At 41.8% G+C, this 23,990-nt stretch overlaps 1 protein-coding gene across 1 annotated transcript; it reads left to right on the top strand.

Annotated features, from left to right (window-relative positions):
- On the top strand, window positions 1-23,990 carry trpv4 (transient receptor potential cation channel, subfamily V, member 4; the record flags this gene model as incomplete). Its single annotated transcript, XM_048621426.1, has 11 exons — window positions 1-299; window positions 2,218-2,397; window positions 8,501-8,659; window positions 10,029-10,121; window positions 12,217-12,290; window positions 14,919-15,084; window positions 17,428-17,494; window positions 18,928-19,262; window positions 20,522-20,649; window positions 22,223-22,347; window positions 23,830-23,990. Coding segments are annotated over 11 exons (1,787 nt in total), but the record flags the coding sequence as incomplete, so codon positions are not given.

Here is a 23,990-nt window from a genome sequence, read left to right as displayed (position 1 = left end):
GTGAATTACCTCTCTCTCTAGCTGCCTGCACAAACCAGCCAGACATCGTTAACTACCTCACTGAAAATCCAGATAAAATTGCGGATCTGCGGAGACAAGATTCACGGGGAAACACAGTGCTCCATGCTTTGGTCGCCATTGCAGATAACACCAGGGAGAATACCAAGTTTTTGACTAAAATGTACGACTTGTTCCTCATCAAATGTGCCAAGATGTACCCAGACTGCAGCCTGGAGGCCATCTTAAACAATGACGGGCTGTCACCACTCAAGATGGCAGCAAAACTTGGCAAGATTGGGGTAAATGGATAGATCTTTCTTAAGTCAGTTGTTTAAGGTCATCTTGTATATGAGTGACATTTCCTTAAGTATCTTTCTGAAAATAGCAAGAGGAAGAGAATAGTTTATGCTGGGCTGCCGGTAATGGACAGAAAAGAGTCAATCGGTCTGTATGATCTAAATAAAAGGGAAGTTGGGGGTTTGGATTTTGCATATTGTCCATGCTGTGTTGGTGTTGGTGGTAGTGATGAGGGTGTTCTTTATGGTTACAGCACAATGTGCAGCCAGCCATAACTATAATTATGGCCTGACCCTCCCATTTATTTGGTTGGATAAACAGAAATCGATTCAGCTGCTTCACTTCAAAGCTTCAGATGTAGGTACCAACTGTGGCTCAGGAGTGAGAGTGTCACATTGCTGCTGCTTGTGGGAGCTTGCTGTGCACAAATTGGTAATAGGGTCGTAGAAGTCTACAACACAGAAAAAGGCTCTTTGGCTTGTCATGTCTGTGCTGGTCAAAAACAACCACCTAACTATGCTAATCCCATTTTCCAGTACTTGGCCCACAGTCTTGTAGGCCTCGGCATAAGTACACATAAAAATACTTCATCAATTTTATGAGGGTTTTTGCCACTACCACACTTACAGGCAGTGAGTTCCAGATTCCCACCACCCTCTGGCTGAGAAAGATTTTTTTCACATCTACTCTAAGCTTTCTGCTACTTAGCTTAAATCTGTAACCCCTGGTCATTGATCCCTTTAAGGGGAAATGTTCCTTCTTGTCTACCCTTTATATTCCCCTCATAATTTTATACTGCTCATTATATCTCCTCTCAATCTCCTGTTCTCTAAGGAAATCAATTCCAGTCTGTCCAATTCCTTTTTTTAACTTAAACTGTCTAGCCCATGTGACATCCTGGTCAATCTCCTCTGCACCCTCTCCAGTGCTATCACATCCCTCCTATACTGTGGATTCCAGAACTGCACACAATACTCAAGCTGTAGCCTATCAACATTTTATACAGTTCCAGCATAATCTCCCTGCTTTTAAACTGTATGCCTCGACTAATAAAGATAAATATACCACATGCACACTTTATCCATAGTGATAGTTTAAGGAACCGGTGGACATCCACGCCAAGGTCTCTCTGATCCTCGGTGCTTCCCAGGGTCCTACTCTCCATCATGTATTCCCTTGCCTTGTTTGCCCTGCCTAAGTGCATCATCTCACGCTTTCCGGATTGAATTCCTTTTGCCACTGATTAGCGCATCCCATTTGATCAGCCCATCTATATCCTCTTGTAGTCCAAGGCTATCCTCCTCACTACTTACTGCCCCATCAACTTTAGTATCATCCGTAAACTTACTGATCAGCCCTCCTACATTCAAGTCTAAATCATTTATATAAACCACAATCAGCAGGGGCTCCAACATGATCCCTGTGAGATCCTACTGAAAACCTGTGTCAAGTGGGAAAACATCCCTTGACCATTACCTTCTGCTTCCTGCTACTCAGCCAATTCTAGATCCAATTTGCTAAGTTTTCTTCAATCCCGTGGACCTTTGCTATCAGTTCTGAGGAAAGGTCACTGGACCTGAAAATTTAACTCTGATTTCTCTCCATAGATGCTGCCAGACCTGCTGAGCTTTTCCAGCAATTTCTATTTTTGACCTTTGCATCAGTGTCCCATGTGGGACCCAATCAATAGCCTTGCTGAAGTCCAAGTAGACAACGCTAAAAGCACATGTTGTTGCACTTGTTACATTTTTAACAGTGATGGCATTTTGACAATATGAATTTGATTGTTCAATGCTTTAGGATACACAGAATGAAACATTTGATTTGAGATAACACAAACATTCCCAAACCTTTTGGACTTTTATATCTAATTGTTTTAACTCTATAATATTTAATGACCTGGCCTCTTATTTTTGACAGGTTTTTCAGCACATTATCAGGAGGGAGATAAAGGATGAAAGTGCGCGTCACCTTTCTCGCAAATTTCGGGACTGGGCCTATGGACCAGTGTACTCCTCACTTTATGATCTCTCAGCGATAGACACATGTGGAGAGGAGGTGTCGTTGCTGGAGATCCTGGTCTACAATGGAAAGATAGAGGTAGTTGAGCCAATTTCCTTCCTTCTCTCTTCTAGGTGTTGGTTTCTCATTGGGTTCTGTTCAGTTCATCCTCTTCCAATATCACCTGGAAAAAACTGGCCATTGTTCACATGTGAGCCTTCACAAGTGAGCTATTTTGCTGTGGAGACTTTACACAAAACAAAAGCACCTTCTCACCCAACATTCACACAGAGACACACATACAAATCTTCACCAACATTCATAGCTTCATTAACATTTATGGCAAAGAATGCGGCTGTATGGCTCATCATTTTCGGAGCTATCCGGCCTAATCCCATTTTCCAGTTCTTGGTCCATATCCCAGTTCTTTAATTCCATATCGAAATATTTTTCAATATGATGAGGGTTTCTGCCTCCACCAACCTTTCAGACAGAGAGTTCAAGATCATTTCCACCTTCTGGATGCGAAAACCTGTCCTCAACACTTCTCTAATCATTCTGCCAATTATTTTCAATTGATGCTCCCCAGTTATTGAGCTCTCCGATAAGGAAATCACTGCAAATGAGATCGGAATCCATGCCGCGTTTTCACCCATCTAAAGGAGGTGTCAGTTGTTTGGTTTCAATTGGTACATGGCAGAAAACAGCTAATTCAGCATTTGAAACAAACCTGGAACCATTCTGATCGCTAGGGCTCAGGTCCTCACTGACTGAGCTCATGGAAACCTAAAAATTATAGACAGGGAGGCTTTGACACAGTGATGTTTGTAGGACGTGCTGCAGTTTCTGTTTGCCTTGCATGTAAACAGTCCATAGTTAATGCATTGTAATACCAACTGGATCGTCTAAAATGTATCACTCTCAGACGTTTTACTGTCAGGACAGGTTAGAACTTCGCTGTCCTCTGATGATGCCAGCATTGAGGTGAGACATTAGCCTCTTAGGTGCGTGTAAGGAAGATCAAGGGAGTTTTCCTGGCCATAATTTATCCCTCAATCAATATCACTAAAAATATTATCTGAACATTGTGATTGTGAAGATTACGAGAGCATACTGAGCAAAAATTGGTTTTCAAAAGTTCTTCTTTGGCTTTAAAATGCTTTTGACTATCCTGAAGCTACAAAAATGTTGTGAAGATGCAAGTCTTTTTTTAAAGGATCTCCCCAACAAGGGATTGTTTTATGCTAAAACTGAAGCTAAAACTTGGAACAATGTTCTGTTCTCTAAGGAAACAAACAAAAATTGGTAATAAAGCAGGATTTTTGATTGTGGTGTTTTATTGCCTCACGTGTGCTGTGGAATAGGTCTCTTGGCTTGTTTGTTTTTGTGTCAGTTCAGTCACTGGTAGAGCACTTGCTGGACTTGCCTCACTGTTTCCAGCCATCACATTCTGTGGCTCCAACATTCCTTGCCTTGGGTCAGAAGCCCCAACATGAAAGGAAATGGTGCAGCTGCTTCTTTCCCTGTGGCAATATGTTTCCTTGGCTACATAGTGACAGGGAGATCTCAATATGAGAAATCAGAATGGTACAGATAGAAGGAGAGTATTTGGCTCATCATGTCTGTGCTAGCTCTCTGCAAGTTCTACTTATCTAATCTGCATTTTATCATTCATCTTAAATCTGTATCCTCTCAATCTCAACCTTTCAACTGACAGGACTAGTTTCTTTTGATCCTCACTGTCAAGACCCTCACAATTTTGAACAACTTTATCAATCTCTTCTCAATCTTCTCTAAAGACAACATGCGCCAACTTCTCCAATTGATCTGCGTAACAAAACTCCCACATTTTTTATATATTCATTTACAGGATGAAGGTGTCACTAGCTAAGCCAGCATTTATTGCCCATCCCTAGTTGCTCGAGGGCAGTTAAGATGCAACCACATTGCTATGGGTCTGGAGTCACATGTAGGACAGACCAGATAAGGTTGGCATATTTCCTTCCCCAAAGGACATTAGTGAACCAGATGGTTGTTTCTCCCCCTGACAATCGGCATTGGTTTCATGGTTATCATTAGACTCTTATCTTGAGATTACTATTGAATTCAAATTCCACCACCTTACACTGTGGGATTCAAACCCAGGTCCCCAGAACGTTACCTGAGTCTCTGGATTAATAGTCTAGCGATAATATCACTAGACCATTGATCCACCCTCACATCCATGGAAGAATTCTCCTAAGTCTTCTCTGAACACTCTTTAAAGCCTCCACATCTGTCCTAAAGTGTGATGCCCAGATTTGGAGGTATTGAGTGCGATCTTGTGAGAAATGTGGGGACTGGCTCTCAGTGGGGCTGCTGTTTTCTTCCTTTCTTGCCAAGCCCCTCTCCTGCTGCTGGCTTAATGCCACTGAGGGTGGGAAAAGACTTTTAAGTAAGTATTAATTGTCTGCTTAAGATCCTCAATTGATGCCAGAGTAGGACCTCCCCACCACTTTAAAAGGGAGGTGGCAGTCTCCCCCACCTATTACCCCACCATCAGTTAAGTTCCCACATCCTGCCATCAAGTTCAGTACAGGGGAGGGCATCAGTTACTTGCTAGACACTTTCTTAACCTGCCCCACCACTTCTGTGTCCAACAATTTGTGTCCGTACATTGCCAGGGTCTCTCTGTTTCTTCCCTTTGAAGCTAAGTGTTTCAACTTTGTTGGCAAGCCTGTGACGTGAAACTTTGGAAGTCCATGTACATCGCATCAACTGCAGCATCCTTATCAACTTTGTCCTTCACCTCAGCAAAACAATTTAACTAAATTAGTTCAACATGATTTACCTTTAACAGGTCCAAGCTGGCTTTCTGTAATTTATTTACAGTTGTCCAAATCACTGGTAATCTCTTTCCTGGATTATCATTTGTAAAAGCTTTCCCAGTACCAAAGGTATATTGACCGGCTGTTGGGTTTCTCTTCACATGCTTTTTTGAACGACGGTGTAACATTTGTAGATCTCCAGTAGCCTAGCACTGCCCCCTGTATTTATGGAGCGTGGGACAATTTAGTCCAATAGCTCCAGAATTTACATGCTTAATTCCTTCAGTATCCTCAGATGCATCCTGTACATTTCTCCTGTTTTATATAAACCAGCCTCCTACCTCCTGCCTATCAGTTTTTAACCCATCCAGGACCACTATTAGGCCATTTGACTGATTAAGCCTGTTCCATTATTCAGTTAGATCATTGCTGATATTTTCCCTCAACCCCAGTTTCCTGAAGTATTTCCATGTCCCTTAATTCCTGAGCATCGAAAAACCTATTAACCTCTATGTTAAATAAACCCAATGAGTCAGAGAAAATGAGTGAGATTCTTAGTGAGTACTTTGCATCGGTATTCACTGAGGAGAGGGACATGACGCATGTTGAGGTTAGGGATAGATGTTTGATTACTGTAGGTCAAGTCAGCATAAGGAGGGGGGAAATGTTGGGTATTCTAAAAGGCATTAGGGTGGACAAATCCCCAGGTCCGGATGGGATCTATTCCAGGTTACTGAGGGACGCAAGAGAGGAAATAGCTGGGCCCTTAACAGATATCTTTGCAGCATCCTTGAGCACAGGTGAGTTCCCGGGGGACTGGAGAATTGCTAATGTTGTCCCCTTGTTTAATAAGGGTAGCAAGGATAATCCAGGTAATTATAGACTGGTGAGCCTGACGTCAGTGATGGGGAAGCTGCTGGAGAAGATACTGAGGGATAGGATCTATTTACATTTGGAAGAAAATGGGCTTATTAGTGATAGGCAGCATGGTTTTGTGCAGGGAAGGTCATGTCTTACCAACTTGATAGAATTCTTTGAGGAAGTGACAAAGTTGATAGATGAGGGAAGGGCTGTGGATGTCATATACATGGACTTCAGTAAGGCGTTTGATAAGGTTCCCCATGGTAGACTGATGGAGAAAGTGAAGTCGCATGGGGTCCAGGGTGCACTAGCTAGATGGATAGAGAATTGGCTGGGCAACAGGAGACAGAGAGTTGTAGTGGAAGGGAGTTTCTCAAAATGGAGAACTGTGACCAGTGGTGTTCCACAGGGATCTGTGTTGGGACCATTGTTCTTTGTGATATACATAAATGATCTGGAGGAAGGTATAGATGGTCTGATTAGCAAGTTTGCAGATGACAGTAAGATTGGTGAAGGAGCAGATAGTGAAGGGGACTGTCGGAGAATGCAGCAGAATATAGAGAGATTGGAGAGTTGGGTGGAGAAATGGCAGATGGAGTTCAATCCAGGCAAATGCGAGGTGATGCATTTTGGAAGATCCAATTCAAGAGCGAACTATGTGGTAAATGGAAAAGCCCTGGGGAAAATTGATGCACAGAGAGATCTGGGTGTTCAGGTCCATTGTACCCTGAAGGTGGCAACGTAGGTGGATAGAGTGGTCAAGAAGGCATACAGCATGCTTTCATTCATTGGACGGGGTATTGAGTACAAGAGTTGGCAGGTCATGTTACAGTTGTATAGGACTTTGGTTCGACCACATTTGGAATACTGCATACAGTTCTGGTCACCACATTACCAAAAGGATGTGGATGCTTTGGAGAGGGTGCAGGGGAGGTTCACCAGGATGTTGCCTGGTATGGAGGGCACTAGCTATGAAGAGAGGTTGAGTAGATTAGGATTATTTACATTAGAAAGACGGAGGTTGAGGGGGGGACCTGATTGAGGTCTACAAAATCGTGAGAGGTATAGACAGGGTGAATAGCAAGAAGCTTTTTCCCAGAGTGGGGGACTCAATTACTAGGGGTCACGATTTCAAGGTGAGAGGGGAAAAGTTTAAGGGAGATATGCGTGGAAAGTTCTTTACGCAGAGGGTGGTGGGTGCCTGGAACGCATTGCCAGCGGAGGTGGTAGAGGCGGGCACGATAGCATCATTTAAGATGTATCTAGACAGATACATGAATGGGCAGGGAGCAGAGGGATACAGACCCTTGGAAAATAGGTGACAGGTTTAGATAGAGGATCTGGATCAGCAGAGGCTCGGAGGGCCAAAGGGCCTGTTCCTGTGCTGTAATTTTCTTTGTTCTTTGAGTGAAATCACAGAGTTCTCCAGGGTAGAGAATTCCTGAGATTTCTGTTCCCCTGAGTGAAGTTATTATTTCTCAGCTAAGTGTTCGATGTTGTTTGCATGTTCTGAAACTGTCACTCTTAGTTCTTGACCCCCAACTGGGGGATCCCGCTTACTCCAGCTCACTGCTAATATAGGTTCTACTGGAGTCTTCAACAGTATGGGGAGGAATTGAAGATTAACAGAAAGAGGCTTTAGCAAACTGGCTCTGAAAACTCATAACTAAATTACAGATTTGTAAAAAAGGAAATCATAACTAAGAAATTACCAGGGAAATTTGTTTCATTCATTGTTAAATGTAATATCTCAATTTAATTTGCATCCCTTGCCAGTAATGCTCCTTTAATGACACTGGATGAATCCACTGTGCTCCTGGGACAGTGTCTCACCTTTTTGCACACAAATTGGCCAAAGTAGACTGGAAAATGTGTGCAGTTAATATAACAGTGTGACCTGATTTGTGAAGTGTGCTTCTGGCAGGTGAGACTCCTCTCTGCGTACTGACATTGGAAATGTTTCCCAATTTTGCCATTTTAAAATGATTGGGTGAAAAGTCCTTGTCAAACATGAGAGGTCATCTCCTGTAAAGTGGGACTCTAGAGAATTTAGTTCTCCAATCAAGTCTGAGGTCGAATCAACAGCTGGGGACGCATTGTAAAGCATTGTTCAAGAAATGGTTGCCTGAATAAACTTTCTCAGTATAAAGGACATAATTCTTAATGAATAGTTGGTAATCACATTTAATGTACTATCATTTAATAATGATAATTTGATCTATTATTGCCATGTGATGTCATTTTGATGAGAATCACATTTGTTGTTTCTGTTTGCCTCTCTCCAGGAACTAGGCTCATTGGTGAAGACTTCTATAAGCTTCAAATTTCCTTTCTTAAACCTCTCCACTTTTAAGTTTCTTTCCTCTGTTAAGCTGCTTCTTAAAACCCACACCGTTATCTGGCCCAATATGAGGTGATGTGATTCATTGCCACATTGTGTTTGGCATTTCTGCTGTTATATGCTTTGGGATGTTTCACCTCACTGAAGATGTTATATAAATGAAAGCTGTTGTTGTTTTGAATTTCTTTTGCAGAATCGTTATGAGATGTTAGCTGTGGAACCGATTAATGAATTATTTCGTGATAAGTGGAAGAAGTTTGCAGCTGTATCCTTCTACCTCAGTGTTATCTCCTATATTACAGCCATGGTCATATTTACCCTCATTGCCTATTACAGGCCTTCTGAAGGCAAAGTAAGTGTGAGCTGGGGCCTGTCTATCAATTAGTGACCTGTCTGTTCCAATTTGCCCTCTAATTTTTCCTGGACTGAGCTGCCCATTCATTTAAGTGTGAGGGCCCTTTAATTTGTTTTTGCACCATCATATGACAGTTTGAAGGGCCAATTTGTGGACAGGAGTTTTCTGGTTACTGGATGGCTTAGAGGGAACAATTGTCTGTTCTCTGTCTTCTTGCAGTAATCCTCTCCCTGTGAGTCTATTCATGTGCTGTCTGAAAGAGTAGTGGAAGCAGATTCAAAAGAGAATCAGCCATGCATCGAAAAAGGAGACATTTGCGGTGCTTTTGGAAAAGAGCACCGGAGTGAAACTATTTTGTATTCCTTCAAAGAGTTGACACAGGCATGATGGGCTGAATAGTCCTCTCGGGTGCTGTGAGAATCTAGGTTGTACCTTAAATCCAGTCTCAGCACTTGAGGATTCAGGGCTGAGCAGATTACTTCCAATCTGCAGGCTGACTTGTCACTAATAGGGACAAGATCCCAGAATATCACCATCTGGTTGTTCCCCTCTTACTTATTGGTGTTTGCAGCATCCTGTGAACATTTAGCTGTCTGCTTGCTACCCAGACCAGGAAGTGAGCAGAGTAGTGAATTGAGCTTGTGATCTTATGGTTCTGTCATTAAGGAGCTGATGCTGTGCTCCAGGCCAAACTTGGGTTTTTCTACTTAGCTGTCAGTACAAAGCAAGCTTAACAGCACAGTAAGCTGAACTGCAATTCCCTGCAATCATACTTTCTGAATAATTATTCATAGCTGCCTGTGCAACTTTGCCTTAATGTAGTTAGCAAATTTGATAGAGGGAGCGATGTAGTATCTAGCCAATGTGCATACTTACAAGTAATGTGAGGACAATATTGTGTCAGCTTTCATAAAGGGTCAGACTAAATGTTAAAAATACTTTGTGTTGGCATCTCCAGTGTGAAGAGCTGTCCTTGCTCCCTTTTTTACCTTCACATTACAGCAGCAATCACAGCAGTTTCAAATGTGCCACTCCACAAGAGGCTTTCCACAGCGAGTGGGATGAGGTGGGGTTGTGGGTTTGCTGCAGAGAGGTAATCAGAGTGAGGGCCATCCCAGGAAAATTAGGCTCAGATGCTGGGTCTGGTTTCACACACAGATTAAGGCTGCAATTGCCATTGCATTAGCTGTGGTTGATGGGCAGACTGGTGACACCAGAAAAAGGGGAGAAGATGAATGGAATGGAGCTAGTGCTCACCTATTACCATTCTTTTTAACTATCTCTCAGCTCCTGTTTCAGGCTCTGAACCCTGCTTGATCACTCACTGTGGTTTCATCAGGGATTCTCTCCTTCTAATCTCTTGCAGCCTCCTTACCCGTACAATACAACAGTCGACTACTTTCGAATGGCTGGAGAAATTATCACTGTTGTCACTGCCATCTTCTTTTTCTTCACAAACGTAAGTAGAGGAAAATAGTTTGTCAAGAATTCAGTGCCGTTGAAAAGACAAACTAGACTTAATCGCCATTAACCATGTACTTCCAAACAATGTTGTCATTATGGTTTCGCCAGGAAGGCTTTAACAAATCTGATTGTCCACTGTTTTGAGTAATGGTGGCAACTGTGTTCCAGGGTGCCTGTGCAGGTCCTGTAGGCCAGAAGGAACATCAATGTGGCACTATTGTGGAGAGTGCTGAGTGAAAGTCAACGCCTTTCCAACGGGTGGGTAGGGAAAACTGAATGCCGAATTACACTGAAGGATTGTCCCACCTGCCCATCAGTGAATGTCTTCAGGGTGGCAATGGGAAGGTTATATGTCGAGACTGTACATTTTCAAAACTTTGGATGGTGTGTGATGTCGAAGGGAAAATGGGGAAGAGATGAGGAAAACAATGGAAGAAAGAGAACACAAACAAAACCAGAAATAGCTGGGAAAGCTCAGTGGGTCAGGCAGCATCTGTGGAGAGAAATCAGAGTTAACATTTCAGGTGGAATGGTCCTTCCTCAGAACTGAAGAAAAACAGCATCTTGCCCTACTAACAAACACAAAAAACCTTGATATTGTTCAGTTGAATACAAAAAGGAGAAAAGTTCACCCTCTGTTGGTACAGCAGCTGATACATGTAACCTGTCACTACACCACAATTATTTTATTCCTCGGTCTTGTCTCCTTCCTTTGAGTCGGACTGGGCCAACACTGGGGCATGGATGCCCAGGCGGAACTCACCACTCACTTGCTTGTATTTTACAGCTAGAGTTTTTTGAGGAGGAATCTAGGACTGATTCTGCCCCTTTCTATTGCATGAAAGATGATGGCCAATATTGTAGCTGAGATGATCTAACTCAGTAAAGACCCATGATTCACCATGGGATCTTGCTTCTTGGGTCATTGAGTTTTGATGGCTGCTCCTGTGAACTCAGGAATTTCCCTGCAGCAGGAAAAATAGAGCTACTTCCTGGCAGTGCATGGGGCTGAAATTCTTTTACAGTTTTGAAAATATACATTCAAAAATATACCACAACTTTTCTATAGTATCTTCATGATTTGATTCTAAATATATAACTTTAAATGTTATGAAGTAAAGATGGAGAAAAAGAAGGGGGCATGTGACATTTCTCACAATATTTGCTTAAGAATATTTTGTTTGTTTTAACATAAATGTGTTCATTTATTTGTTTTGAAACATAGAACCAGTGGTGTGTAAAAACTATTGCATCAATGAGGCAGTTCAAAGTTTCAAAGGAGAGATAAGGATTTAATTCCTCCAGGATCCTCCCTTCCTGAACGTTGCTGACATGTCCAGCTAATGCCAAGAACCTCCCAAGACACCAAAGATTACCCATGCACATGCATATGTAGACACACACAGAGACACACATAGAAATACACACATCAGCATTGTTAAGGTGGAAAGTTCATGACTGGTATTGAAGGACCCTCCATAATGGAGAGAAAGATTAAAAAAAATGTTTTTAACATGCTGCTAGTATTGGAGTTTTGTGTGTAGTCGTGGATGCTGCACTATAGAAGGGACGTGAGTGCATTGGAGACATTGCAAAAGTGATTTACAAGAATCCTCCTAGGGAATGAGGAACTCCAGTTATGTCGATAGATTGAAGATGTTGGGACAATTCTGCTTAGCTAAGATTTAATAGGTTTTCAAAATTATGACCAGGGTGGATAGAGTAGATAGGGAGAAACTGTTCCCACTTGTAAAAGGATCAAGAGCCACATGGCACAGGTTTAAAGTGATTCCCAAAAGGAACAAATGAGAACATTCTTTTTCACTCAGCAAGCAGTTAGGGTATAGAATACACTACCTGGAAGGGTGGTGGAAGCAGGTTGAATTGAGGCATTCAAGTGGACACTGGACAATTATGTAAATAGAAACAAAATACAACTTTATAGGGGACAAAAGAGAAATTTAGCCACAGGCAATGCTGTTCATTTGAAGAGCCAGTGCTGATGTGATAGGCTGAATGGCCACCTTCTGCACTGTAACACTTCTATGATTATGTATGAAAACAAGTAAAATTTTTCTTCCATTGCACAGGTGAAGGATTTGTTCCTGAAGAAATGTCCAGGAGTGAACTCCATGTTTATTGATGGATCTTTCCAGCTGCTTTAGTAAGATGTTCCTTAATTCCTTAAAAGTTAACACGCAATTCATGTTATAAGGCGCTCACTTTGCTTAAAAATAGCCTATTACCTGTGCCTGAGTATCATTCATGGTCAATTGCATTTACAGTGAGAATGATGTTCCTTATGGCCGTGACCTACATACACAATTGGACACTGCTTTTCTCCAGAATAGCCCTGTACAGTGTTTATTAGTGCTGTAAATCAAAAGCCTAAAATTCAACCACACTAACATTCCGAAGTAATTATGTGATGTTTATAGTGTGACTGGCCCTCCAATTAATTCCTTTTCATTCAAACTATTGGAAATACCAGTAGAACATTGTGGCATTTCAAATCTGCCCACAAGTAAACAACCTTGGCTGGATCACATTAAAACCAACTTCTTCATGACAAAAGGAAAATTTATGAATGATCGAACCTGTACAGAGGCAGCAATGTCCTGCATCTTGTTCAATTCTAACTCTTTGAGTGAACAAATCTCAAATTCTTAATGTAGAGCCATTAGGAACATATTATTCTAGACTGCTGTTCTTAAGGGTGAAACATGGAACAGGTAGTGCAGGATACCTTCTAGCACAGGCTTTGCAGTGCAAGAGTAAGGAAAACCTGGTACAATCATATAGGACTTCGGTGAGACCACAATAAGAGTCCTGTGTATAATTTTCACTGAGGAAGGATATACTTGCGTCAGATATAGTACCCTGAAGAGTCACTAGATTGATCCCTGAGGTAAGAGGATTCTCAGAGTGCTTGAGGAAAGGTTGGTTCCCCTGGCAGGAGGGTCTAGAGTAGGGGTAATTATCTCAGGTTAATGGGCCAGCTATTTAGGACTTAGATAAGGAGAAATATTGTCACTCGTGTCGGAGGGTATGGTTATGAATCTTTGGAATTCTCTATTGCAGAGAGATCTGGATGCTCAGATACTGAGTATATTCAAGATTGAAATTATAGTTTCTTGGACAGACAGGGAATGAAGGGATATGAGGATAGAACAGCAAAGTGGAGTTGAGGTGTAAGATAAGTCATGATCTGAGCAGTTTTAAATGGCTGAATGGCCAGTTCCAGTGATTTCTTATGGTCTTATGCTCTTAGCTACTGGGAGGACAAGAGGTTGGTGGAACCAAGAAATGAGCATTGGATTGCAAGTTTGACTGGTTTTGTGTATTTTCAGTATTGGAAGCTTACAAATGTGGGAATCAAGGCACATGCATGTAATAGCTTTTAATGAAGTTCCCAGGCCTGTGAACCAATACAGGAAAGGATACAAGCCCAGGTTTCTCACAACCTCCTTGAATGGGGGAGGATTCTAGACTTGAAGCACCCTGACATGTGGCACTGTGCCATGTACCCAACGAGACATTTTAGGGGGCCTCCATCAGTGAGTTACACAAGTCTGAGACATATTAACTTCTTCAGGCCTCAGAAGATGGTGGGTGAGAGTGATTGGTGGGTTTGGGTGGTGAGAGATAGCATGGTGGGGGTGGTAACCAATGTTTGTGGGAAAGTTGGCATTCAAGTCTTGCCTTAGAACTCCCCCTGCTGGTCTCTGGATAACAGCTGGTTGCAGCCTCCAGTATTCATTTACCTCTTACATCAATCAGCCTGGCAGCCCAGAAAATAGCCAGTGAGGGATCACAGTTAAGTGAGTACTTGAGTAGTTTGCTGTCTCTGCTCACTGCAAATCCATGTAAAGAATATAGTCCTAAGACGGACAATTTAGGCTGCTAGGTGATAACATAAAGAGATACATTATTGAGATACAGAATTTGAATGGACATAATATTGCAAGGGTGCCCAAGCTTTTGTGGTCTTGGGTAATACTGGCGAGCAACATGGCATCTTGGGAGTTTCAAGAATACAATTCATCTTAATTTTATGGTACTAACAGGTCATCAGTTTAATATTAACCAATTTGAAATTCATCCCGAAGACCACAAGATGTAAGAGCAGAAGTAAGCCATTCAGCTCATTGAGTCTGCTCTGCCATTCAGTGAGACCTTGACTGATCTAATAATCCTCTACTCCACTTTCCTGCCTTTTCACTGCAACCTTTAATTTGCTTATTTCTCTCTGAACCTTGAATATATTTAACAATACAGCTTCAACAACCCACAGATTCACAACCTTCTGAGAATAAATTCCTCCTCATCTCAGTTTTAAATGTGTGAACTATTATTCTGAGATTATGTCCTCCGGTCCTAGACTTTCCCACAAAGGGAAACAACTTTTCCACATCTACCCTATCAAGTCCCCTGAATCTTATATGTTTCAGAGGTCATCTTTCATTCTTCTAAACTCATAAATAGAGCTACAAGTTCTAAACAACAATCCTCATACTATTAACTTACAAAACTCAAACAAGACATGACAACATGTTAGAACTGGAGTTCAGGTTCAAAAGTAAGGACTTGGGGATGGGTTGCAGGTCACATGTTTGCTGAAGCACCCTCCTGCAGCGTTCGGATACATAACGAGAGAAATGGGAGCATAGCTGAGATTCTACCTCTCAGTTCACCCCTCAAAGAGGCAGTGATTCTGAGATTGTGGGCTAATAATCTATCAGTCTGTTTATGCTTCTGTTGACCAAGCCCCTGTGGTGCTCCTGTGTTGCAGTTTTATTTATTCCATCCTGGTGTTGGTGTCGGCGGGACTGTACTTGGCTGGTGAGGAGTCCTATCTTGCTGTAATGGTGTTTGCTCTGGTCTTAGGCTGGATAAACACACTGTACTTCACCAGGGGCCTGAAGCTAACAGGGACCTACAGCATTATGATACAGAAGGTGGGTATAACGATGGAACAAACTTTGGAAAATGCACATTTTCACAGAAGAGGCCAGGAGAGTTGACAAGCTAATCCTGTGTGGCTCTGTACAATGACATCCAATTTTCTCTTGAACATACTTTGCAAAATAAATAATTCCCTAGCTTACTCATCGCCTTTTATTTATTACCTTTTTATCCTGTCAAAAGCCTTAAGAGGTTCCATGGCATTACTTTGCAACCTCCTTTTGTTATTCAATGAGAATAAGCCCAATTTTCTTGGGCTACGTTCAGAACAAGGATCACAAGCTTAAAATTTCAGTCAGGGATGACTTCAGGAAGGAGAGTGAGGATTTGGAACCCTGCCCCTGCATCGGAACTGCTGTTGCTGCTGGGGGTCAAGTGGACATGTCAACACTGAGATTTATAGTTCTTTGGTTAAGCAAAGGGTATAAATGGGTAGGGAAACAATGCTGGTAAGTGAAGCATTTGTTTTAGCTTTTCCTCATACACCTTCTTCCCTGTGGGGAGATAATGGAAAGATTCCTTGGTTTAATATCAACCTGTTGGACTATATAATGGACAAACCTGGTGTGGGATTTGAATGTGGAGATTCAGGTCCAAAAGCCAGGAATCCACTGCCACAAGACCTCCTAACAGTAAATAGAGCTTAGACATGAAACAGATATGATCTAATTAAATGGTGGAACAGGCTCAAGAAGCTGAATGGTCATGTCCTGTTCCTGTGTACCTTAAGTATTCCCCATACTGTAGATTCCTTATACCTGAAATCAATATTCTTTCTCATTTCTTTGCCCTCTCAAGGGCAGTTATCTTTCAGAAAATATTGTTGCCTGTCCCTACTTGGCTTGGTTTGAGTGGCTTGTTTGGCCATTTTAGAGGGCAGTTAAGATGCAACCACATCACTTGAAAAAGAAGACCGTTGAACACTTACCTGATGTGCCCATTGATTTGCATGTTACTCTGGACGGCTGGTTTGTGATACAGTCCTGCCAACAGCATGGGTTCAAGTCCCATAGTGGCTGAGGTTACCATGAAGGTCCTGCCTTCTCAACCTCACCCCTTGCCTGAGGCATAGTGATCCTCAGGTTAAACTCACCACCAGTCGTCTCTCTCTCTCTAATGAGAGTGGTCCTCTGAGACTGTGGTAACTTTACCTTATTCTTGTTCAAATAGTGCAACTGTAACAAGTGAAGGGAGGGAGAGTATGCCCATTTTTTTCATTTATCATGTGAATCAGAGCAAAATAGACATGTGGGGCTGGGTGGGGGGGTGTGGAATGTAAACATAACAGGCCTGAATCTGAGATTATTGTTTATGTTGCCAAAATTAATGGATAGACTAATTAAGAGGCAATTTATGAAAATGATAAAATGACTATTTAAGCACACACTCAGCATGAACTATCACAGCCTGTCGCAAAATTAAGCAGAATAGACACTTCAGATTTAAGGACAGATAAATCTTTAGCAGTTTCAGGATTCTGGATGATAATTTCCTGGGCATTGAGCCTGAGTGAATTCTGGATATCCTTGTGGGCTGGGACCATTGTGACCAGAGCCCAAGCATGTTAATGGACATTGAGGAACTGAAGTGCTGACCAGGAGCTCCAGACATGTTTTGGGGAGTGACCTCATTTACATTGCCACTTAATCTGTCAGCTTCCAGTGCTACTAGGTGTGTTGCCAACTCTCTAGAATTGTCTTGGAGTTCCCAGGAACTAAAGATTAATCACCCAGACATGGTCATATCAATTCAGGAGAAAAAGTTATACAGACATAAAAGTGGAATTTTAAGCAGTAATGTGGACAGGGCACTTAGGAGGAATGAGATTGTCCTCAAGGAATGTGACTGGGCACAGTTGGCAACAGTAGCTGGTACATTGGACATAAAATCAAATTTGACCTTCTGGACCTGATGATGAAGACAACAATCATCCACTGGTACATCATTAACTCTTTGGCTTTGGGAAAGAAGAGGTGATAGTGAATTTGCGAGTCTGTAGAAGGGATGGATAAAGAGATTGACTTGCTTATATGTACTTGGTTCTCCTGGCACAGAATCAACTTGTCACCTTGAAACCTGAGCTCATCAAATCCACTTTCAGAAGAAACTTACAAAGAAGATTCCAATCTTGACTTTGGAATGTGCTTGTTTGAGCAAACCTCTTGTTTCAGCCTTATAAGATATTGTAGCTCCTCTGACCCCTCTAGTATGCTCCAGAAACTGCAACCACATTTACAGAATATCACACAGGAGACCTGTGCAACTCCTTTGTAACTTCATCTTTTTGATCCCATTGCACATTTAAATCGTCTGACAAAATTGTCCTTTTTTTTCAGATCCTGGTTAAAGATCTTTTCCGGTTCCTTCTGGTTTATGTGTTGTTCATGATTGGCTTCACATCAGGTTTGTAATGTTTTAAACGCAACCATCTTGAGGTGGATACTGGCAAAGGTGTAACTTTTGGGGGCTTGTTATAAAGGGTGTGTTACGACAGGGAATAGTCAAACCACTCTGATAATCACCAAAACACAAGCCCCAATCTGCTTTGATAGTATTAGAGGTTCCATTCTAATAATTACCCCCAAAACTCCCAGAAAAGCTCGCCTTTCCCCTCATAACCTGTTAAATGAATGGATCAAAGAAAGAAAATCCCTGATCTCCACTTTACAAATAACTAGAAACAATTTATTTGCTTAACTGTAACAATGAACAAATTAACAGAATTACTAACAAATCAAATACATCCTCCCTAGACTACTAACTACTCCCTAACTGGTCTAAATTCTACTGGAATGCTGTTTAAACAAAGACAAGTCCCACCAATATAAACCCAATTAATAAGAAGCAATAAATTATAACTTAATCTCTCCAAGTTCGCACGGACTGACTTCTGGAATATTCTGTCGACTCCGGTCTCTTCCCAAACACCTTTCTTCCGTTAATTCTGCTGTCAGGGATGTTTTATCTCTACAATTTCTTTAGTGAGAACTTTGAGCTGAAATACTGTGGTACTTCTGATTAATTAGATGGGCTTTCTCTGAGAGCTGAATGATGCTAACTCTGGCAGGTGGTGGATGGTTGTCCCTTTCAGTTGGGAGTTGGCTCTCTCCAATTTTCCAAATGCCCTCGTCTTATATACCTGTAATTACATAATCAAATTCTTATGAGGTTGTTAACACCATCAGATTTAAATTCAATTGGTTTTGAATCGCTAAGTTTGGTTTTAAATTAATTGGCCAAATACAAACTCATTGTCACAACATTAAAATAAGACTGCTGTTTTGCCTACCACCTGTAAGGCTTTTTTGATACACTTGTTTCATTTTTTGAGGCTCTCTGCACTGGCAACTTCAGCTGCTGCTCACAGTCAGACATTTTTTTAAGACAAAGCACAAATCTCTTAAAGGAACATTTTAGCTTCCTGCCTTTCACTTCACAATTACTTTATCCAACTTTGGAAAAGGGTTATAAAATGATAAACATGTAAGGTTGAGGGGTGCGGTAGCATGTGGCTTTTGCACTCATCAGTCCTCATGTTGAGCTTGTTCTGTGAGCGGTGGTTATGGAGGAGCTGAGATTGGATTGCTTTTGGGATAGTTATCCTGGGATTAACTTCCACAGCAGAATCTAGTTACACTGACATTTGCTGGATACCTATCCAGTCTTTTTGGTTTAATATGCATAATGGAACAGGAAGCCTAAAGAAAGAAAACAAATCTTTCTTCAGAAAACATGTCATTAAATTTGTTTCTAAAATAAATTTATGGAACCGCAGATTAGTTTTGTACATACCTGCTTTTAAATGTTAATGCTGATGTCTGCCATTTCCATTCCAGCTCTGGTCTCACTGTTGATGACTTGTCCCAGTGATGATATTACACTTCAAACTTGCGACATTACATCTGACTCTCCCAACTGTACGAGTTCGACATATCCCATCTGTAGAGACAACTTGTCATTCAGCAAGTTCCTCCTGGAGCTTTTCCGACTCACCATTGGCATGGGTGACCTCGATGTTATCAACAATGCCAAGTACCCCATTGTGTTTGTCATCCTCCTGGTCTCCTACATTATCCTAACCTTTGTGCTCCTGCTGAACATGTTAATTGCTTTGATGGGTGAAACTGTGGGTCAGGTTTCTAAGAAGAGCAAACAAATCTGGAGACTGCAGGTAAGATTGAGCAGTGCAGAGATTGCAAGCATAGTTATATCCTTTGCTTTGAATATTTCACAATCATAAAGGGAAGGTTCAACAGGCCGAAGCAATCTCTATCAGCATTTACTCTCCTAATAAGTAAATAGGTCTACTTGCTTTTACCCATCCAACCTGTATCCATATCCATTCATCTTTTCTCTCTCATTCATTTCCCAAATCTGATCTTGAAATTTGATACAGTTCCTGCCTTCACCACAGAGGCTGGAGTGAATTCTGGACACCTAAGTCTGTGTGAAGAAATTTCTCCCAAACTGTTCTAAATTGAGTGCATCCAGTCTTATATCAGTAGTCCCATATTATAGATCCCTGAGTTCTGGAAGGTCTTTCTTCCAAACACATTAAAACCACTGCATTTCTGCCATGCTTGTAACATCCTTAAAAAGCTTTGTGGTTTGTGAAAAGCAACCATCTTTTGAAATCTATAATGGCTGCTTCCAGCTATTTCCTCAAAGCTGTGAGATATCTAAGCTCCAGACAGTATAGTACAGCAGATCTTCCCATTGGGATTGAATTAAACAATCAGACAATGTTTGAATTAAACAATCAGACAACGTTCCTGGCCCTATAAGGGTCATAATGGTTGTAGAGAAGACAGTTCCTCCTGTGGGAGAGTCTAGAACTAGGACTCACTGTTTTAAAATAAGGGGGTCACCATTTATGAGAGAAATAAGGAAAACACTTTTGTATCAGAGGATAGAAATGCTTCCTGAAAAAGATGCCTTGAAAAATATTTGGGATAGCAGTAGATAGACTTTTTATAGTGATGTCAGGTTATCATGGGAGGGGGGAGGTGGGAATGTGGAATAATCAGATGAGCCATGATCTCATCGATTGCCAGGTTAGGCTTGAGGGGCCGAGTGGCCTATTCCTGCTCCTAACTTGTGTGTTTGTATGTGCTGCACGGTAGCTTTCTTGCTGTCAGTCCGCAAAGTTTTCCTTAAGTGAAGAGAAAGTGAGAAAACAGAAGGTGCATTATCCAGATATAATAAAGGGGGAAAGGGAGAAAGAAGGAGACAGAGTCATGAGAAAGTGTGGAATTAAATGTGCATGGAAGGGGAAGTAGTGCAGGGGTTGGACAGCACTGTGAGATCTAGTTGGCCGCTCAACATTTCTGATACATGGGTCCAGTCTCCTGTACGAGATTCGGTGCAATTGATGCAGAATGTGTAAAAGTGACCATTGAAATAATATCTAATGTTTCTTGTCATGATCAGTGGGCTACAACTATCCTGGATATCGAAAGATCATTCCCAGTGTTTTTAAGAAAAGCATTTCGTTCAGGAGAGATGGTTACTGTGGGAATCAATTCTGATGGTACTCCTGACCGGAGATGGTGTTTTAGGTAAGAAAGAGATAAGACTTATGTTTTTTTTTAACTTGTACTTAATGATTATCTATGCACAGGACAGTTTAAGTGACTGGTACAGACACACTGGGGCTGATTTATTGCAAGGCCCAGTTACAATTGCCTCGCAAAAGCTGCCATAAATATGAAACCCAAAGGACTGGTGAAAGACACTTCCAACCATCCACTGACAATCCAGCTCAGCATCCCAGAAAGGACTCATACTATCCAAACGGGGCACAGTGTCAGCAAAATAAATATCAGCAACAACTGAAGCTTTGAGTTGAGATCCTTTGTTAGAACTGCTAAACAGTTTCCAGCTAGAACATGCAACCCTCTTTTTTCCCTGATTTCCATTGTGGATATTTTTAATTGATCTGTTCAGAGATGTTACTACATAACTCTAGAACAGGTAGGATTTGAACCCAGGCTTCCTAATGCAGAGGTAGTGACACTACCACTGCACCACAAGAACCCCAACTGAAGTCTGTTGTAAATTTCACGTGTCGTGCTCTTTGAGAACATTTGAATGTTGATCCAAGGGAGCTAAAATAATTGCCTTGGATTGAACCTGAGAGGTGGGATGGAACTTTAAATCAATTCTAGTAATGCTCCTTATAAACTTCTTGTAAAGTAATGGTACAATGGACGTGACTTGTTGGGAACTGCGGGATCTTACACAATGTTCATACAGTGCAACATTCCACCCTAATATCATTATGTATAAAGTGATGTTTTCTTCAGCACGCCACGTATACCACAGGTATGACTCTGGTTCTTTTTGTACAGAGATTGTTTTAGCTGCTATTGGGAGTCGGGGGAAGTCGGGTGGTCGTGGGGCTTTGGGGAGGTGGGGGCAGGTCTTGCACGGACAGTGAGCATGGAGGTAGGTCAGGGTGGTATTTCAGGCTCCCAGCCATTGACTTTGTTCACCATTTGACCACTGCTGGGATTGGTGGCCAAAGGGCTACCTGACCATAAGTGTGGGTAACCAATTAAAGCTTTTTAGTAGCCAATTGAGAGAGGCCTATGGAAATTTCCAGTCAGCCCACACCTTCAACTGCATAGCTCCCCGGAGGTGGCCACCAGGGGGCACTCTGATTGTTTTTAAATTGTGAAATATACAGACAGAGCACCTCTATGTTCCCGACCTGCAATGGCAGCTCTTACCCATTTTGAAGAGATCCTGCCTGCCATTAATTGGATGGAAAACCTACCTTCTGATCATTAATTAACTGTTCCCATAGGCCAAAACCACTGCTGCTTGACTGCCTCCTACACAGTTTGAGGTTTCAACCCCCATTTAACCCAAATGTGAGATTCCAACCCCAAAAGTTGAATCCTGCCCCTTGGATTTCTACACATTATGGCATTGGGCAGCCACTCAGCTCTAGGTGTGAGGTATCAGACACTGAACAACTGATCAAGATTTGTACATAAACTGGCTTCAGATTAGGTGGTCACTTTGTTGCTATGATAATTTTATATGATCACATTTCTTTCTTCCATTTTCCAATACTGCCTACACTCAACAGTAACCATGACATTGCTGTCTCTGTGTATATTCCAGAGTGGATGAGGTCAACTGGTCTCATTGGAACCAAAATGTTGGAATTATTAATGAAGATCCAGGAAGGAGTGACACTTACCAATATGATGCTGGTTTTTCTCACACCATTGGGCGGCTACGGCGAGGTGAGCTACAATTGCATTTTTACTTACAAGAGAACCATTGATATAACAAAATGCAGTGAAACCTGTGAATTAAAGGCGATTCAGGTGCTGGTAACAACTGTCCTAGATATGGGAAAGTTTTGGTAGAATTGGGAGTTATTTTTCCAGCATCCATAGTCCCTAGGACAGAGCAGTACAAGCATTCATTTCCGGAGACAGGGTGGTTTCTCTACATGTGTGCATTCTGGGTAAGTGCTCCCCATTCCATTAAAACCAGCTCATTCACAAAACGTGCTGCCTTTCACTCACCACAAACGTCACGCGAATTTAGGGGCACGAAGGAAGCAAGTTGCTAGGGGAAGTGATCTTGACCCAGTGAAAACTCCAGATACAGTGACTTTGCAGCATGCTGCCTCCCATGGTTAACTTGTGAAAAGGTTTGGTGAATCAAAAGCTGTCCCAGTTCATTATTTGTAGATGTCCATGGTTTCAGAGTGGATCTTGTATATTCACCACACAAGTCCTTTGGGTCTGTGAATGTGTCAGTTTAGTATGGAGTGTTCATTTTTGGACAGGTTTCAGTACATTCTAACTTCCAACCCATCATGAGCTCAAGCCAAAGGTATAATTTCCCAGGGACAGACAAAAGAAAAAGGAAAACAAATTTATGGAAAGCCTTTGAAAACCTCAATCTTACTACTGAATAATGTTTTGTTCATAACTTAATTGTGCATAATAACAAAGGTACGGATTTTCTGCTCAAGTTCCAGCATGAAGCATGGTACCTGGCTCATGTAAATTTTAAAGACGCAGAAAGCTTGTGGACATTTATATAGTTCCTTTAATATCTCAAGCTCTTAATAAGGACACTCCATTGTAAATTTGCTTTTTTTAAAGAAATTCCAAAGTTGGTTGGCCACCAATGAGCATGTCAGTTTCCACCCGGTGCACTCCAGCCCCTGAATGTGTCCATGCCTCTGGAAAAATTGGCCTTAATTAGGAGCACCACACATGCACTGCAAATTCAGACTGAAACCTCTTAACCTGAAGGGGATCCCTGATCTGGTACCATATCACTGACTTTTCCGGCTGTAATTTGTTTACCGACACATTTCTGATGAATATCAGATGAAAAAGCAACCTCCTGGAATCTGAGATAACAAGGTGTAGAGCTGGATGAACACAGCAGGCCAGGCAGCATCAGAGGAGCAGGAAAGCTGACATTTCGGGTCTAGACCCTTCTTCAGAAATCCTACTCCTGGAATCTGACATACTTTTTATGATGAATTAAAATCAGGAAAATTTGGACTTCTGTTGCTTTTTTTTGTGAGTCATAAGTAACCCCAGAGGTCAGCATTTGTGAAATGTTGAACAAATCTATCTTCAGTAGCGTGTAAGGTGAAAGTCTGTGGTGGTGGTGGTGGAGGAGGAGGTGGGGAGGTGGCCATCAGGGTATTGACTGATTTTGTCAATTAACTACCACCTGTATTTCTATTCATGCAGACCGCTGGTCAACTGTGGTTCCACGCGTTGTGGAGTTGAATAAAAGTTCCCGTCCCGATGATTTTGTGGTGGGAATGGAGCACCTTGCGTTGGAAAGGAAATATGGTGATGGAAATTGGCGGCAACATAGCCACCGGAAGAAAGATGAAACACACATTTAA

The sequence above is a fragment of the Rhincodon typus genome, unplaced genomic scaffold (genome assembly GCF_021869965.1).
Source record: "Rhincodon typus isolate 14 unplaced genomic scaffold, sRhiTyp1.1 hic_rhity00000652, whole genome shotgun sequence".
In the NCBI taxonomy this organism is placed as follows: domain Eukaryota; kingdom Metazoa; phylum Chordata; class Chondrichthyes; order Orectolobiformes; family Rhincodontidae; genus Rhincodon; species Rhincodon typus.
This window is presented reverse-complemented; position numbering and strand designations above follow the sequence as displayed.